Source organism: Ovis aries, chromosome 8 (genome assembly GCF_016772045.2).
Source record: "Ovis aries strain OAR_USU_Benz2616 breed Rambouillet chromosome 8, ARS-UI_Ramb_v3.0, whole genome shotgun sequence".
Classification (NCBI taxonomy): Eukaryota; Metazoa; Chordata; class Mammalia; order Artiodactyla; family Bovidae; genus Ovis; species Ovis aries.
The window spans coordinates 73,800,270-73,818,225 of record NC_056061.1 but is presented as its reverse complement, the minus strand read 5'-3'; the positions used below and the strand labels follow the sequence as shown (position 1 = coordinate 73,818,225).

The 17,956-nt window shown below is 49.0% G+C and overlaps 1 protein-coding gene across 2 annotated transcripts in view; it reads left to right on the top strand.

Annotated features, from left to right (window-relative positions):
- Window positions 1–652: 652 nt before the first annotated feature.
- Window positions 653–17,956, top strand: part of ZC3H12D (zinc finger CCCH-type containing 12D) — a 34,444-nt gene continuing 17,140 nt past the window's right edge. The window contains exons 1-2 of one of the 2 annotated variants that reach the window (XM_027972541.3): window positions 653–908; window positions 10,732–11,107. In XM_027972541.3, coding sequence (XP_027828342.1) covers window positions 10,803–11,107 — 305 coding nt within the window. In that variant the 5' untranslated portion in view covers window positions 653–908; window positions 10,732–10,802. Of the gene's footprint in view, window positions 909–2,305; window positions 2,586–10,731; window positions 11,108–17,956 lie in introns of those variants that run through there. The other variant, XM_042253588.1, reaches the window with a different exon arrangement.

The following is a 17,956-nucleotide window of genomic DNA, read 5'->3' as shown; positions in this document are numbered from 1 at the left end:
CTGGATCACTGTATATTTCTGGACTGGTCACATTAGGGACATTGGTATTTGCTGTGCAGGTGGGTTGCTGTGGGGTTTGCTTGTGTTCTTTCCTCTGATGAGCATCCCCCAATGCTGGAAATAATCACAGAGCTTGGGGTCTGTTGCCTGTACCTTCTGAGGCTGCAGCAAACTGGGCTTCAGGATGCTGGGGTCACAGGATGCTGGGGTCAGGCTCCTCTGGCCATTGTGAGAGAAGAAACCGCCCACCCCATGTGAGGCCACAGAGAGGGAAGCCCAGGGCCTTATAATCTCCTGACAGAGGCCAGTGCCCTGCTCCTCCAGCAAGAAGGACTTTGTGGCCTGCCTGGGACCCCTGTGATGGCAGGGAAATGCCCACACGACCATGCACTCAGGTTCTGTCCCTGCCCTGCCCCCGCCTTGGCTCTGTGTAACTTGCAATTTTGTGTGTAAAGTTGTGAGCCCCCACCCTCCTAAGAAGCATCTAGGATCAGATGCTCTTCTCAGCTGCCGGCCCAAGTGGGAACTTAGAGCTGCCGCGTCCACCGTGTCCACCGACGAGGGGGGGGGTGGGGGAGGCGGAGAGCTCATACTTTCATCTGCCCAAGCCCTGCCCTCACGGAGTGTGTTTTGCATGTGGTTGTTGAACTTTGATTCAGTGACTCATGCTGAGGTGCAGGCTTCATCTCCCTCCCTCATCTGATTGCTTTCTTCCTCTCTTTTAAAAGAAAAAAAAAAAAAAAAAAAGGCAAAGCAAAACTACCTTTGCAGCTTTGAATGTGAATGGTGAAAGGAAGTAGAACTTCGGCCTGAAGTGACTCTCCGGGCCTCGGGGACACCTGGACAGCTGGGAGGACAGCTGAGGGGAGCGGGGTGTCCACCGCGAGGGCCCTTGACACGCCCTGCTGGTGAGTGTATGTCCCCTGGCATGGGTCAGTGTGACAGAGTGCTGTCAGACTTGCGGTGGGGGTGGGAGGACAGAGCCAGCACACTCGGGGAGGCTGGGGCCAGGATGCAGGGCATGTATTCTTGGATGGGAAGCATCCTAGCAACAATCTCATCTCCCTTAGTTACTCTGAGGGTTTGGTGGGGGGAAAAAAAATAGGTAAGCATCTTTAATTTCCTTTGGGTGAAATCTTGCTCTATCTAGCAAATTTGCATTTAATGTCAAGAGGGCTTTTATTGGAGAAAGATTAATTGGAAGAAACTCTTAGGTTTAAGTAAAAGCTCCTGCTTTAAAGATGTTTTAATTTTATGAAATCAGAAGGACTAGGGTCTCAAAGAGTCAGACATGACTGAGGCAACTTAGCACGCACACACAGAACTCTGGAGCACATCTGAAACCTGTCTCCATGCTTTTGAGAGCAAGTTGTAGATGAGATGGTGACTGGTGGGTGTCTAGTTTCCTGGCAGATCAGGAACATTTGGCTGGGCCCCAAATGCCATGTCTTCTAGAGGATGGTCCTGTGGGCTTCAAGAAGGCCTACGAGGATGTTGGAATAAGTCTTCACCTGATGGCAGTGAATATAATCTTGGCTTATGCCCTGGGGCCATTCTAGAATGCTTGGCCATGAACTCCAAGAGGCGACCTCAGGGCCACATGTTGCCAAGCCAGGAGTGCCAACACCTGGCAGGTGAATAGTTTGGGAGGGCATTGAGCAGAGGGTTTTGTTTTATACCTTGCTTCAGAGTTGCCCTGGGGTATTGATCAGGGCTGTAAATAGTTGTGTGTACACCTGAAAAAACCTACAGCAGCACACAAGGGTGGGAGAAAACAAAAGGCCAGTCCAGTCCCCTCAGGCTCAGAGCAACATTACTCACAACAGCCCCCAAGCAGCAGCAATCCAAGCATCCCTGGACGAATGGAAGGATACACAGTGTGGTTTATAGGACCTGGATGAACCTTGAAGACACTATGACAAGTGAGACAAGCCAGACCCAGAAGGACGAATACAGTGTGACTTCACTTGCATGAAGCAGTGAGGATCATCAAATTCGTAAAGACGCAAAGTAGAACTGTGGTTACCAGGAGTTGAGGCAGGGGGATGGGGAGTTAGTGTTTAATGGGGACAGAGTTTCCATCTGGGGAGATGAAGACGCTCTGACTATGGAGGGTGATGATGGTTGCTTACTGCTGCTGAAATGCACTCATAAGAATCAGTAAAATGGTGAATTTTATGCTACAACTCTTTTGCCACAGTTTTTAAAAATTATAATTCTGTTAAGGGGGAAAAAAAAAAGTCAGGCCCAAACCACAAATCTCATGGGCTGAAGTTTTTGCCTCTCTGTGACTTCCTCAAACTCTGACAACTCCCCTGAGGGCTTCTAGATCTAAGCTGAACCAGAAAACTTCTGCAGGGACTCTGTCTAGAACCGTCCCCTCACCACGGTGGGTGACTTCCGGTGGGTGTGTGCAGGAGATTTCTCTGCAACTGGCCAAGGCGACCTGGGAACGGACTTGGAGGTCAGGGTCCAGTGTTGAAGGAGGGCTGGCCCTGCTTTGTGGCCCCCGAGTGGCCCTGGGCAGCACCCTCTGGCAGGAGCTGCCACCCTTGGGAGTCTCCCATCCAGCTGTGAGATCCTGGGTAAGTCAGGCAAACCTTAGTCTTGTCACCTGCAACCTGAGTAACTCTTTCCATGTCGCAGGGACTTTGGGATTTCCCAAAGAGGACGCACAAGGAGGCACCTTGTAACCAGAAAACACGGTGTCGCTGTGAGCTGCTGACTCTCTGCAGTTCTTATTGCTCTTACTTGCTCATTCTTCAGTGTGCCATGTTTTTTCCCTCCCCTAGGGGCTCTTCCAGCCAGACTGTTTGGCCCAGAGGCCCTCCTTCCTGATTATCTGACCCACCTTGTTCCACCCGCGAGGGTCCCCTGTGCCCCCTCCCCTTTCTCCCCTTCTCTCCTGCTGGGTCGTCAGGTCCGGAGCCCACCCTCCGCAGCCTTGACACTGAGCATCGGACAGCGTGCCCCGCTGACCCTTGTCAGAGTGCAGGAGACTTGGGAAGGTTTTCAAAGTGTTACTAGCCATCTGTGCTGTTTGTGACTTCCAGTCAAGATTGAGGAAGAAAACCAAGATGAAATTGTTCATACTTTCAGGTCTTAAAAATAGAATGGAAAAAGTAGCTGCCAGCAGCCCTGCGGCTCAAAGACCATCGCAGCTGGGGGTGGGGGGGTGGGGGGCGGGCTGTGACTCGGGGCTCCAGAGAGCAGCCCCCCACCCTAGTGTTCTCCCTTATTTAGAAATTTTAAAAGGAAATGAAGTTATTTTAGAGTCTCAAGGGGGGAAAAAAGCCTCTGAGGTAGGTGAATTCTTTCAGTTAATTTCGTGTGAAAACAGCCCTCCCATCCCACGCATACCCTACAAAACTCCGCTCAAAAAAGGGGCTCTGTTGAAGCTTGAGGGGTCTGTGGGGAGCTGCCGAGGCAGGGACCCCTCTCCCACTCCCCAGGAGAAAGGTTTTTCACTTCAAGAATGTTCGTGCTTCTGCCCTACCAGAACGCAAAGTGACTAAATAAACTCGGACTCTCCTCGTAACTGTTACTAGGTGACTCAAGAGAAGTCGCCTGACCCAGTCATATTTTGACGTTTCCATTTCTGGGATGATAAGGTATTGCTGCTATCTTGAACTGCAGCTCAAAGCAACCCATTATTTGGAGCATCTATTTATGGTCGTCTCTGCCATTTGCTAGCTGTATAGGGCTCACTCTGTACCACTCTGAACCTTACTGTCTTCATCTGTGAGCAGGAAATACTTTTTTATCCACCTGGTCGACCCAGCAGGGATAATGGGAAGTTTCAAGTAAGAGCCTCTGCAAGAAAGTGAGCGGAAACAATGAAGAAAAACGTGAATATAAGCGTTTATGTTCACGTTGTCTGGACTGTCTTTCTTCCACTTTAGTTCCCTCCCTCTTTTCTTTCTCCCACCCTCTTCTCTCAAGCTTTCTGTCTCTTTCTTCCAAATCCAAATAAGAGGCACAGTGCACGCACAAAGAGCAGGGGAGGGGTGGGGCGGGAGTAACTGAAGCCATCAGGTCTGGGAGGACTTCGTGGAGGATGTGACAGTGAGATTAGGTCTGGTGGAGAAGGGGCAGGGGTTCCACAGAGGGAAGAGCCCGGGGTGTGGTCTCCAGGTCTGAGACACTAGGGTCTTTTAGGGACAGCGCACAGTCCCTGGTGTGAGCTGGCCTACCAGGTGGGTGAGTGTCTCCTTCCTCTATGGAGATTGGGTCAAAGCTGGACCCTGGTCCGAGAAAACAATCACCCTGAAAGCAAAGAATGGCACTGGTCAGGGAAAAGTTGAGGCTGGACTAGAGGTATGTGGCCCTGGAAACCCGAGAGGAACTTGGTCCTGGGTGTGGTCAGTCTTGCTTCTCGTGCTGAGAAGCTTTGACATCTACTCTGCACAGGATGGAGGGACATGGACATTTTGGGGGGACGTGGAAGTCTTGATCAGTCTAGTCTAACTTGACTAGAGCAGTTGTGGGTGGGAGTGTGGTGAGGTGGCCCTCCCAGGAGCTCTGGGGAGATGACGATGTGGCCTGTCTGTGGCTGGGAGAGGCCAGCTCGTCCTCAGTCGTCCAGCTCTGTGCGGGCCCCTCTGGCCTCACCTTTCTCCTCCAATGAAGATAAGTCATTCCTCTCCTGAGTTTTGAAAACACATTTTTCTAATAGAAAGTATTGTGCTTATCATCATGATGTATGACTTGTTTACATTTTTTGTCTGTTTCCCTGAATAGATTGTAGAGAAATCTGACTGTGGATTATTTTGTCTTTATAGAACTGGCTCCCAGCATATTGCCTGGTGCCTAGGAGGTGATCAGTAAGTGTTAGTTACATGAATGAGAGGATGAATGAATGGATGGATGAGTGACCTTGGACAGTGGTGGTGTGAGTGTAAAGGAGAGCATGATTGTGGAAAATGTCAGGGAAGCGGACTTAATGACTCATTGGATGTTGAAGTGTGGGAGAGGGATGAGTCAAAGCTGACCTCATGCTTGCTTCTATGGATCTCTGGGGGATGCCATTCAGTGAGATGGGAACTCAAGAAAAAATATTCCAGGAGGGAAGATAATTTTAGCTTTGGGCATTTATTAAAGAAAAAGCTACTAAACTCTTCACATATATGAGGCATTATGCCAGGTGCTGGCTTCCCTGGTGGCTCAGATAGTAAAGAATTCACCTGCAATGCGGGAGGCCTGGGTTTGAGCCCTGGGTTGGAAGATCCCCTGGAGGAGGGCATGGCAACCCATCCCAGTATTCTTGGCTGGAGAATCCCCGCAGACAGAGGAGCCTGGAGGGCTGCAGGCCATGGGGTCGCAAAGTGTCAGACACAACTGAGCGACTAGAACACACATGCTTAGTGCTAGTGACTCTGAGACAGACAGGTCGGAAGGCAGTTCACAGTCTGAGAAGCAGACACCTGACAACTCCATATGCCTTACAGAGGTGTGTGCACACGCCTGGGAGCTGAGAGGCCCAAGCCACTCATTCTGACAGGGAGTCACGGATGACCACTGTGAGCGCATTTGAGCCAAATCTTTTTTTTTTTTTAAGTCGAATCTTAAACCCAAAAGATCACTCTGGATAGACAGGACATCATATGCAAAAGCGCAATGATAGGAATATTCTGGAGCGGGGAGTAGAAAGAGCTTCAGTGTGGCTGGAGAGAAAGGACCAGAGGGCAGTTGTGGGCAAGAGGTAGACGGGGGCCTGCAATGCATCCTGACAGCTCAGCCATCTGCTCAGGAACTTGATGTCTTTCTTGAGGTCAACACGGGGTAAGAGGGTGTTTCTAAGCAGGGGGTGACATGTTCAGACTTGTTCTAGAAACTCAGTGCTGGCTACAAATGGGAGCTGGGCCAGATGGGATGGAGGAGGGGCCCCTAGGAAGCTGTGACCTGCACTGGGGGTGGGATGCAGAAGGTAGGCATGGAGGCTTGGGTGGGGCTTGTGGGCAGGAGGTGGGTGTGATAGGGTCCATGCTGAAGGAAGGAAAGACATAGGGCTTCTGTTGGGGGCCCTGGATGACATGTCTGTAGGCCCCCTACACGGAACCATCTACATGGAAAAGCTGTTGAAAAGGTCTGGATTTAAGAAGAGGGTTTTTGGTTTCAGAATTCCTTTCCACTCTCACAAACTACTAAGGACCACCACCACCCCAATTTGTTTATATGGTTTATATCTATCTGTCGATATGCACTTTATCAGAAACTAAAACTATGAAATTTAAAAATAATCATTTATTTAAAAAATCAGGGTAAACCAATCCTATTAATATAAATGATGTGTTTTATGAGAAATAACTCTATTTTCCAAACCTCCAAAAATTTTAAGAAGTCTGGCACTGATTTATATTTTTGCAAATCTCTTTAATATCCAGCTTAATACAAGACAGCTGGCTTCTCATATCTGCTTCCATGTTCAAGCTGTTGGCAATATCACAATGACATGTAGCTTCTGGGATACTTCATGGTACACTCGTGAGAGGATGAGTAGAAGAAAAAGCAAATTACAACTTAGCATTTAGTAGGGAAATACTTTTACCTTATACACTCCCTGGGAGGGTTTTGGGCTCCCTCTGGACCGCAATTTGAGAATCACTGAAGCCGACTCAGCAAATGTTCTGAGTTCCCACAGTGTTTTACCAAATAGCGCACAGGGCATTTATCTCACAGGTTTATAGCTGTGTGTGCCTGGTGTTTAGCAAGAAGTCTGAGCTGGAAGTGCAGTTGTGGGTTCATGGATCTAGGGGGCTGGTGGAGGGCATGAGGGGTAGGGAAGATGGCTTGGGCAGGACCCTGACATTGACCAAGGGACCAGAGGCTAAGCAAAGCACTAGAAAGAAGTAGGAGACCTAAGCGAAGCTGTGTAACCTAAGAGAGAAGAGAGTATCAAGAAGGAGGTGGTCCACAATTTTTGGATTTAAAATCCCTAGTAAGGATGTGGGCCACAGAGCCAAAAGCAGCCGAGAGGCTGCCCAAGGCAAGGAGTGGAAAGATGCTGCTGGCTTTGGCAGTTAGGAGGTCACTGGTGACTTTGAGGGCAATTTCGGTATGGCAGTGATCAGTAGGCCAGGCGGGTAGCAACTGACAAGTGGTGGCTGTGGCAGAGGAGCCTCTCTATTCAGGAGTCAGTTCAGTCCCTCAGTCATGTCTGAATCTTTGTGACCCCATGGACTGCAGCACGCTGGACTCCCCTGTCCATCACCAACTCCTAGAGCTTGCTCAAACTCATGTCCATCGAGTCGGTGATGCCATCCAACCATCTCATCCTCTGTCATCCCCTTCTCCTCCTGCCTTCAATCTTTCCCAGCATCAGGGTCTTTTCCAAGGAGTCAGTTCTTTGCATCAGGTGGCCACAGTATTGGAGTTTCAGTTTCAGCGTCAGTCCTTCCAATGAATATTCAGGGTTAAATTCCTTTAGGATTGACTGGTTGGATCTCCTTGCAGTCCAAGGGACTCTCAAGAGTCTTCTCCAACTCCACAGTTCAAAAGCATCAATTCTTTAGCACTCAGCTTTCTTTATAGTCCAACTCTCACATTCATACGTGACCACTGGAAAAACCATAGCTTTGACTAGATGGACCTTTTTTGGCAAAGTAATGTCTCTGCTTTTTAATATGCCATCTAGTTTGGTCATAGCTTTTCTTCCAAGGAGCAAGCATCTTTAATTTCATGGCTGCAGTCACCATCAGCAGTGATTTTGGAGCCCAAGAAAATAAAGTCTGACACTGTTTCCATTGTTTCCCTATCTACTTGCCATGAAGTAATGGGACAAGATGCCATGATCTTCATTTTCTGAATGTTGAGCTGTAAGCCAACTTTTCCACTGTCTCCTTTCACTTTCATCAAGAGGTTCTTTAGCTCTTCACTTTCTGCCAGGTGACAATAGACAGCCTTGACATACTCCTTTCCTGATTTGGAACCAGTCGGTTGTTCCATATCCAGTTCTAACTGTTGCTTCTTGACCTGCATATAGATTTCTCAGGGGGCAGGTAAGTTGGTCTGGTATTCCCATCTCTTGAAGAATTATCCACAAAAATTTTCTGTCCAGGAGGCTGGTTGATAAATGTCTGTGACCTGCCAGCCCCATCATGAGTTCTGCTGAAGTTCTTGTATTAAGGGCGAGGCTCTGCGAGACAAGAGGAGGCCATGCTGGGAACCCAGAAGAGAGAGTGTTGCAGAGGATTCCAATAGGAGGCTAGGAACCGAAGATGGAGAACCTGTAATACTGAGAAGAGGACGGGGTGGAACGACAGATGCGTGTGAATGTGTGTTGAGCACCGTTTGTAGGGGAAACATCAAAGACCACCTGAATTTCCATCATTTAGCATATGGATAAACACCATACAGTCTTTCATTTGTTTGTTCATTAGACAAATATGCATTGAGATTCAGCTGTGCCAGGCACTGTTCTAAATACTGTGGATAAGGTGGGCAGCCAAACAGCTAAACTGGCAGGGAAAGATTTCCAAAATGACTCTTTAATAAGAAAAGCGACTTGCTGAATAACAAGTCCAGTATGATACTATTTGTGTAAAAACAACCTCCCTTAAACAGTATGTGCATCTATCTGCTAGACATGCAAGAAAATGCATAGAAAAAGTGCTAGAAGGAGACAGGAGAGGCAAGCAGGGTTTGGGGTTTGTAGGAAGAGACATTATATACTTTCATGCGTTATACTTCTACATTATTTCAGTTTTTTCATAGTCTATAGATTTTCAGGATTATTTCTGTATTTTAAAAGTTTTTTGAAAGATATAGGTCTTTGTGAAAAGAGAGACCCAGTCTGTCCAGAGGGTTCCTTATGACTCAGTCATATTTTCTTGTAAACATGTGTCAGGCTGCACCCTCCTGCCCCCAACTACCCCAAAGGTGCAGGCCAGGAAGTGACGGCTGGGTGGAAAGAATAACATTTGAGTTAGGACCTCTTATTTTAGAGGTTCAGTACTATCTGAGTTAACTGCTATGGAAAACTGTGTTGGTGCACAGAGCTGAATTTTGGTCAAAGCATGTGCTTCTGGGAATAGAATTCACCAGAGGGTGTTTCCCCCTGTTTAATTCCAGGCGTTGTATTAGTTTGCAATGGATGTCATAACAAAATACCACAGAGCTGGTTTTTATTTTGGATATATATGGGCTTCCCTAGTGACTCAGATGGTAAAGAATCTGCGTGCAATGTGGGAGACCCAGGTTCAATCCCTGGGTCAGGAAGATCCCCTGGAGAAGGGCATGGCAACCCACTCCAGTATTCTTGCCTGGAGAATTCCATGGACAGAGGAGCCTGGTGGGCTACATACAGTCCAGGGTGTTGCAAAGAGTTGGACACTACCATGTGAATAGCACTTTACAACCTATATATAATATGTAAACAATTGGCCCTCCATATCATTGAATTCAACCAATTGTGGATTAAAATTAGTAAAAAAAAACAAGAATCCCAGGAGTTTCCTAGGCCCTGGGAGGCCTAGCCCCTCACCTGCCCCGGGCCCTGGAGAAGCCACGCTGCCTCCTGTCCCCCTTCCCTGGTCTGGGGAGCCTGACTGAGGGGGAAGGCTGACCTGCGGGGGAGGGGGAATCCCCACCTGCTGCTGCCCCCTCTGCCATCGCTGCCCCTTCTCCCCTGAACCCCTAATCATACGCAAAGAGTTCCTAAAACCAGAGACCTGCGTCATACAAGCAAAACTTGACTTTCCCATGTTCTGGCAGCTATTTACATGGCGTTACACTGTATTAGGTAGTATAAGCAATGTAGAGAGGCTTTAGAGTCCTGGTGGATATGCTTAGGTTATATATAAGCACTATGCCATTTTATACAAGGAACTTGACTATCCATTCATGGAGTTTGATATCTTCAGTGGTCCTGGACCTTTCCCGCAGCTGAGGGATGACTTTGTGTTAGTTGCTTGGTTGTGTCCAACTCTTTGTGATCCCATGGACTGTAGCCCACCAGGCTCCTCTGTCCATGGAATTCTCCAGGCAAGAATACTGGATGGGTAGACATTCTCTTGTCCAGGGCATCTTCCTGACCCAGGGATCGAACCTGGGTCTCCTTCATTGCAGGCAGATTCTTGAGTGCCTGATCCACCATTTTTAAAATTTAACATTATCACCATCATCATCATCACCTCCTTGAAGTTCTGGTGGCTGGAAGTCCAAGATCATGGTGTCGGTGGGCCGGTTTCTTCTGAGACCTTCTCAGCTGGCTGTTGGCCTTTTCCCTCCACTGTGTTTCCTCACAGCTTCTCTTGGTACCCATGTGTGTCCAATTGTCCTCTTTGTATGAGGATACCTGTCACATTCGATTAGGGCCCGCTCCACTGACCTCCTTTTAACATGATCACCTCTTTAAGACTTTATCTCAGAATAGTCACATGCTGAGGGGTGGCGTGGGGATAGGGCTTCAACATATGCACTTGGCAGGGACACAGTCCAGCCATAGCAGAGCCTCAGAAGCACTTCTGTGGCCTGTGCATGAATGTCCTGAGCTCTGGGTGTCCTGCTCAGGTGGGTGACCCTCACGAGGGCTGGGTTGGGGTGAAGGCCTAGGAGCACCCTCTAGGAAAGGCCGTGAGATTGCATCTGCGGCTCACCAGACACACCAGCAACTGAAACTCCCCAGGGCACAAGGCCCTGAAGTAACTTCCTGGCAGACAAGGCGGGTGGGGAGCACACATAATCGGGCTCCAGCGGCCCAGCAAACACCTGACGGCTGCCTCTTCTCTCTAGCTCATGCCGGCGGGGTGCTTCCAGGAGGAAGCCGGCAGCAGGACCCTTGCGGGGGGCCTGGCTGGTGCAGCATGCAGCGCTCGAGCAAGATGGAGTTCTTCCAGAAGCTGGGCTACAGCCGGGAGGACGTGGCCAGGGTGCTAGGCAAGCTGGGCGAGGACGCCCTTGTCAATGACGTGCTGCAGGAGCTGATCCAGACGGGCAGCCGGCCCAGCGCACATGAGGGCAGCGCCGCACCCCTGCTCGTGCCCAGGGGCTCCTGCGGGACCCTGGACTCTTCCCAGTGTGGGCTGGGAGTGGACTCCAGAGAGGACAGCGGAGACCCTGCCAGCTCCTTGAGACCCATAGTGATCGACGGCAGCAACGTGGCCATGAGGTAGCGTCCTTCACCCCTTCTTGTCAGTGGTTTGGTCCAAGGAGCTTTGGAGACAGTGGGTGGGGGGTGGGAACCCCCGGTTCATCCCTCAGTAGCTGCTTAGTCAGTTAACCGCTCTGAGCCTCACTTTCTCCATCTGTAAGGTGGGTCTACAATCTCCCTAGAAGTTTAGTCCTAAGAACTGGAGATGCTGGACATGCCTAGGGCAGCGATGACACAGAGTAAGTGTTCAACAGAGGGCAGCTATTCTCACATTAAGGCAGAGGGGGCTCTCTTCCCCCTCTTATCCCAGCAGGGATAAATGGTGGGGAACCTAGGGCTGGGAGAAGGTGGCTTCTGGCCTGGAGTCTGTCCCTACGTGGCTGCATGACTCTGGGAAAGCTGGCTATCTCAAGTTTCCCCTTCTGTGACACAGGTCAAGAGACAGCTTTTTAGCTTCCCTTAAGGTTATGAGAGTCAGATGGAAAATGGACTTGAACCACCTCGAAAGCCCTCTGCTGGGGGTGGGGAGCAGTGGTAGAGGTGGTAAAGCTCCCTAGCTAGGGTGGGGGCGGTGGTGTTTGTGGCCCCTGAGCTGCAGAGGCAGTAGTTATACTGGTGTGTTGGCATCTTCGTGTGTTGCGGTGATGAGAGCTCCATGCCGGGCCTCATCTTTCCTGGAAAGGTTAAGTTCCACTGAGAAAGGGGTTCCACAGCCTCACCCACACCCACCACTGGGCATGGAGAAGGCTTTGCCCAAACAAGTGGATTATTTTTCCGTTTGGCTAAGCTATAGCCCAACCGAGGGCAGAGCCATAGGGAGTTGGTCATTCAGAACCGCACATAGACTCATGTCCCTTTCCAAAAGCTGAGCCACGCTGGGCATGGAGAAAATCCGTGTCACTGCTGCTGAATATGTCAACAGGGGATTCTTTGGCTGAGGAGCTGAGTGGTTTTCTCCAGGAATTTGGGCTCACTCTGGATTGGGCACTGCAGGAGAGAAGTTTGGAAGGGTTAACTCAAGGTGGCCCAGCTTTGGGGGTAGTTCCCCACTTGGTGTGTAGGGCAAGATTGTTTAAGCATTCATTCAAGTTTTAGCCACCTAGGTCTCCCTGGGCTTGATTATATCACCAGGCAATAGAGCCCTGCCTTCTCCCTGTGGCCTAGGAGCTGGTCCTTGGGTCTGTAAAACATTCTTACACATGCTCTGTGTAGGCACCAGGTAGGTGAGCCTCTGAAATCCTGCTAATTCAAGATTCCTGAGCGAATTAAAGGGATTTTTAAGAATTCAGTAGTTTCTGAGGGTCCTAGGAAGAAGTCTGCTGGGTTCTAAGAGGTGGCCTGGCCTCTGTCTGGTCTGAATGAGGCGTCTCTTCCTCTGGACATCGGTAGAAACATACCCACTCACATTTGAAGTAAGACAGTTGTTCAGTCGCTCAGTTGTGTCTGACTCTTTGTGACCCATGCACGGTAGCACACCAGGCTGTCTTTCACTATCTCCTGGGGTCTGCTCAAACTCATGTCCATTGAATCGGTGAGGCCATCCAACCATCTCATTTTAAAGCAAGAACTACAATCCCATAGCCTCCAGAATGAAAACCACAATCACAGAAAGTCAAGCAAAACGATCACATGGATCACAGCCTTGTGTAACTCAGTGAAGCTATGAGCCATGCCATGCAGGGCCACCCAAGACAGGTGGGTCACGGTGGAGCGTTCTGACAAAATGTGGTCCGCTGGAGAAGGGAATGGCAAACCACTTGGTATTCTTGCCTCAAGAACCCCTCGATAAAGTGAGATGATACTGTTTAAATCAAAGACCTTTTCAGCCCTAAAAGTATATGAACTCTCTGATTCCAGCTCAGAAAAGCAGAGTGGCTATAGGGTGAAAAAACTACTTCTGGTGCTACAGGAAAGCATTCTCTCTTTGGGGGCCAGACATTTTTTAGGCATGGTTACAATCGGGTGGTGGTGGAGCATTTTCTATTGATGAAACTCTCTGTTGCTGCTTGGAGTTAAAATTTAAGCCATGTCCTCTATTTGCATGTGACCTTGACATGTTCCAGGTAAATTCTGGGAACGTGGGGGTTTAGTCTCACCCCATCCCTACCTCCTACAACTGTAATTGGTCTTGTCTAGTCATGCACAGTCTGTGTGGGTAACAGATAGAAACCATCTCTCAGGCTTATTCTGAAGAATGTGTCAGAACATTCATTCTTTCACACTCATGCTGTCTTAAAACCACCTCAAATGCCCAGAACACATGTCTGTGTGTGTGTTCTCATTGTGTCTGTAAACGTATGCACATATACACAGACATCCCTTCCCCTGCCCCCTGCATCCCATTAGTTAGGAAAAATATTTTCCACAGTTCCCACCCATGCATGGGACTTCATTGGTCCAAAGGCACATCTGGGAGAGTGGGTCAGACATTCAGCTCCAGCCCTGTTCCTTCTCTTGCAATAACGCCTCCTGGTCCTGCAACCAGAGTTCAACAGGACCCCTTGACTTCAGACTGTGTGGTTCTCCGATGTGAAGGATAGATCCCAGTGTGGGGCGCACCTTTAGCAGGGCTAGATGGTTGAAACCCAGCATGGAATCTAGTTGTTACCTCTTGACCTCAAAACTCAGCCTGAAAATTCTCCTTCTCTGAGGTCTTGTACTGCAGGTGTTGCCATTCTCTGCTTTCGAAGGTGCTTCTGCTTCATGTGCTGTCTGGTCCTGGAAGGAGGGGGAGGAGCTTAAAAGACAGGAGCTTTCTGTCCTGAGCAGGCGGGAGGCGCGTCTTCTGTTGGCAGTAGCATCATCTAGGGTGCCTGCTGCCGACTTGCTGTCTGGGGTCTGTCCTCTGAAGTCTGCCTTTGCTCACGAATAGCCTCATTTTTTCTTTTCTTTAAAAATTAGCTCAGGGCAACTTAATTTTTAAAGTTTTACTTCACTTTTCAAAAAATTTCTAATTTATTTATTTTTGACTCTACGAGGTCTTCGTGGCTGCACAGGTCTTTCTCTAGTTGCAGCCACAGGGTTTTACTTTTAGTTGCAGTGGAAGCACTCTCGCTGTGGAGGGAGCAAGGGCTCTAGGGCTCGTGGGCTCAGCAGTTGTGATTTCCAGGCTCTGGAGCACAGGCTCAGCAGTCGTGGCACACAGGCTTAGCCGCTCCATGGCGTGTGGCATCTTCTGGACCAGGGTCAAACTCGTGATTTCTGCATTGGCAAGCAGATTCTTTACCACTGAGCCATCAGGGAAGCCCCAGCCTCACTTTTCAGTCACAGTTTTCTTTTTCTCCCTCTCGTTTTCTTTTGGAAGTGGTGTTTCCTTAAAAAGTTCAAAATCTGTATTAGTTTCTATTGCTGCTATAATAAATTATCACACAAATGTAGTGACTTAAAACAACGCTAGTGTATTGTGCTGTAGTTCTGGAGGTCAGAAGTCTGGCCTGAGCCTTCCTGGGCTGAAATTAAGGTGGTGGCAGAGCTGTGTTTCCTTCTGGGAGCTCTAGGGGATGATGTGTTTCCTTGCCTTCGGTTTCTGGAGGCCACCTGCATTCTTTGGCATGCAGCCCCTTCCATCTTCCAAAGCAGCAATGGCCTGAAACGATGTACACAATGTGGAATCAGTATATATAGCTGTGGTTTCCTGGGGAGAAGGTCTGAAGCTTCCAATAGGCACTTAGAAGGTCTGTGATCCCCAAAACATAAAGAACCACTGACATAGAATGAGCAGTTATAGGTAGTGTCATGCTTTACAGGAGGTGCTAAGCCTCTCCATTAGCTCAGAGAATGTGAGAGGGGGTCATCTGTCCTTGCCTCTGGACATCTAGATTGAGAGAAGAAGCACAGAAATGGCCTGGATGGGCTTGGCCAAGGTCAGCACTGACTGCATCAGACCCTGGCTTCATCCTTGTGTTCTGACCTTGCCACCACTGTGGAAGTTTCCATGGGCCCCTCTCCCCAGGTCTTCAGAATGGGTAGCCCAAGGCTATCTGTCGGGGCTGAACCCAGCCTGGGGTGGCTGTTCTGAAGAGTGGCAGCGAGGGTCACTGACCAAATGCTTTTTAAAAGAAGTGGGAATGTATTTGTTCTGAGCACACAGTTCTGTTCAAGTCATTTCAACAGGACCATACCACTCAATTCCAAGAGTCTTCCATCTCCCCACTGTAACAACAAAAGGAGTCTATTTGGCTCTTATAAGCAGGAACATTCATTTCATTTATTATTTCCTAAGTGGCAGGTCAACTTCAGTGAGAATTCTATCAATAAGTTGCAGTGGTGCAGGCCTAAGATGGCGACCTGGGAAGCCAGACCCAAGTTCACCCCTAGTTTTGCCTAGTTTGGGTTCCCTGGTGGCTCAGATGGTAAAGAATCTGCCTGAAAAGTGGGAGACCTGGATTCAATCTCTGGGTTGGGAAGATCCTCTGGAGGAGGGTATGGCAACCCACTCCAGGATTCTTGCCAGGAGAATCTCATGGAGAGAGGTACCTGGCAGGCTACAGTCTGTAGAGTTGCAAAAAGTTGGACACAACTGAGCAACTAGGAACAGTTTTGCCAAATTCCTGTATTTCATGTAGGAAACCAGGGAGGTCAGAAGCAGGCAACAGAACATGGGGCTTAGAGTTCGAAGACCTGAGTTCTGGCCTCTAGCCTGTGTGTGTATGTGTGTGCTGAGTTGTGTTCGACTCTTTGCAACCCCGTGGACTGTAGCCCCCCTAGTTCCTCTGTCCATGGAATTTCCCTGGCAAGAATATGGAAATGCGTTGCCACTTCCTACTCCAGGGAATTTTCATGACTCACAGATCAAACCTGTGTCTTTTGCATCTCCTATATTAGCAGGCAGATTCTTTACCTCTAGCACCAACTCCAGCCTAGGACGGCCCAATAAAGTCCCTGTGAAAATGGAATGTTCTGTACCTGCACCGTGCATTGCGGTGGCTGCTTGCATTAGGGTGACCTAATGCTGGAAATGTGGCTGGTGTGGCAGAGGAGCTGAACTTCCAATTTTATTTCTTTAGAATTCACTTGAAGGGTAAATAGCCACATGTGGTGAGTGGTATGGTACATAACAGCTGGTATAGCTCCAGTTTCTCATCTTACCCACTGTGTGACCTCCTCGTGAGTCATCTGACATTTCTGAGCCCTGTTTATTACAATTAAGTGGCTGCGCTGAGTAATAATAGTCTCAAGTAGCTTTTCATTTCTGACATTCTAGGATTCAGGTGATTATTTTATGCATGCAAAGCAAGAGATATGAACCTTCTGCAGAGGTTCAGAGAGAGTAAGTAACTTGCTCAAGGTCACAGAGAAGTGTCAGGCTCTGGATTCAGTGCTCTTTCCATTTCCTCTGGCACCGGGTATATTTGGGCTCCAAATTCTGTACTATCTTTGGTCTTAGGGCAGGCTACCCTGGGACCAGAGCCTGCCTGTGCTCCACCGAGCTCTCCCAGGCATGATGAGGCCCAGACAGGTGTAACCCAGGCAGAAGATGCTGTATCTCACTCCTTCCCCAGGGGCCAGCACACCCCTCCTGGGGGGCCTAGCCTGTAGGGAGCCCGCAGAAGGTCACGGGTGCATCACATGGTGGCTCTGCCTGACCAGAAGCATAGAGACTGGTTTCCAGGCACAATATCTACACCTTCAGGGGTGTGTATGTAGGCATGTGTACGTGCAGGACACAGGGAGATGTGAGCTGAGCCCTGGAGTCGCTGTACGCTTGGCCTTAAGAAAACGGTCCAGCAGGGTTTAAAAAGATGCCTTTTTAAAAAAACGTGACCATTGAAAGCCTGTGACCAGCTGCACCATGGTGTTCAGGAAGAGCATGAATTCTCGCTGCCAACTCTTGTCAGCATTTTTCTTGCCTGGCAAACTCACAAATACTCACACATGCGCTCACAAACACAAGCGGTGAACACTCTGTAGGCAAATTTAGAAAGGAGCCATCTTAGGGCCGTCAGCTTGGGGGAAAACAACCTGGTAATTTCCCATCCTCTTACTGGCCTTGACAAGGGTTTCATCTGAATGTGTCCTTGCCTTGGGTTGTACAGGATTTTTTTTGTTAAACTTATTGTTTACCTTTTTAAACTCTTAAAGACCTTAACAGGTTCTGGCATATGGTGGAGAAATGAATCTTCAGTGATGATAAAGCTCAGATCAGCAATGGAGGTTTTCATCAAGGGCTACCGATGGGGGCACACTCCTGGGCAGGGGGTTCAGCCTCTGAGTGGACTCTGACCACACTGACCTTGGGTTCCTAAGTCTGTACCCATTTCTCCTATTATGAGATAAGGGAGCACCCTCTCTCAGAAGTCACCCCCCGGACCTGAGCTGGGGAGAGACTTCTTGGTGAAATGGGTATAAACTCCAGCTTCAGAGTGTTTGTAATTTAACCCCAAATAAGAAACACAATTCAATCAGTGTTGGGCCTTTATATCTCACACCGCAAAGGAATCACTGCTTAACTTTTCCTTTCGTCCCACCCCAAAACCACCGCCTCACTCTTCACAGGACTATCTTGTGAGCCGTTAATTTCTGCAGAGATTTTTTTGGGCAATAGTTAATGATACAGAAGTGTTCAGTGGGATTGTCAGTTACTGTAGATGGCTACACGCTAATGGCCGGGTGCCCCTGGCACATTTGTCACGTAGGCAGAATTTGCTTTGGGCACCAACCCACTTCCCTCACTGCCTCCCTTTATTCAAAACCTACCACTCCTTTCGCCTTTTCCCAGGGCCTGCTGCTCAGCTTGCTGCCTGATGAACTGGTTCTCGCTGACTGTTAATAAGCACTAGGGTCCCTCCCTCAGCTTGAGCATTTTACCAGCTGGTAATTTTTGTGCTGAAGGAGCTGCTGTCTGGACCCCAGGAGTGGAGACTAGAA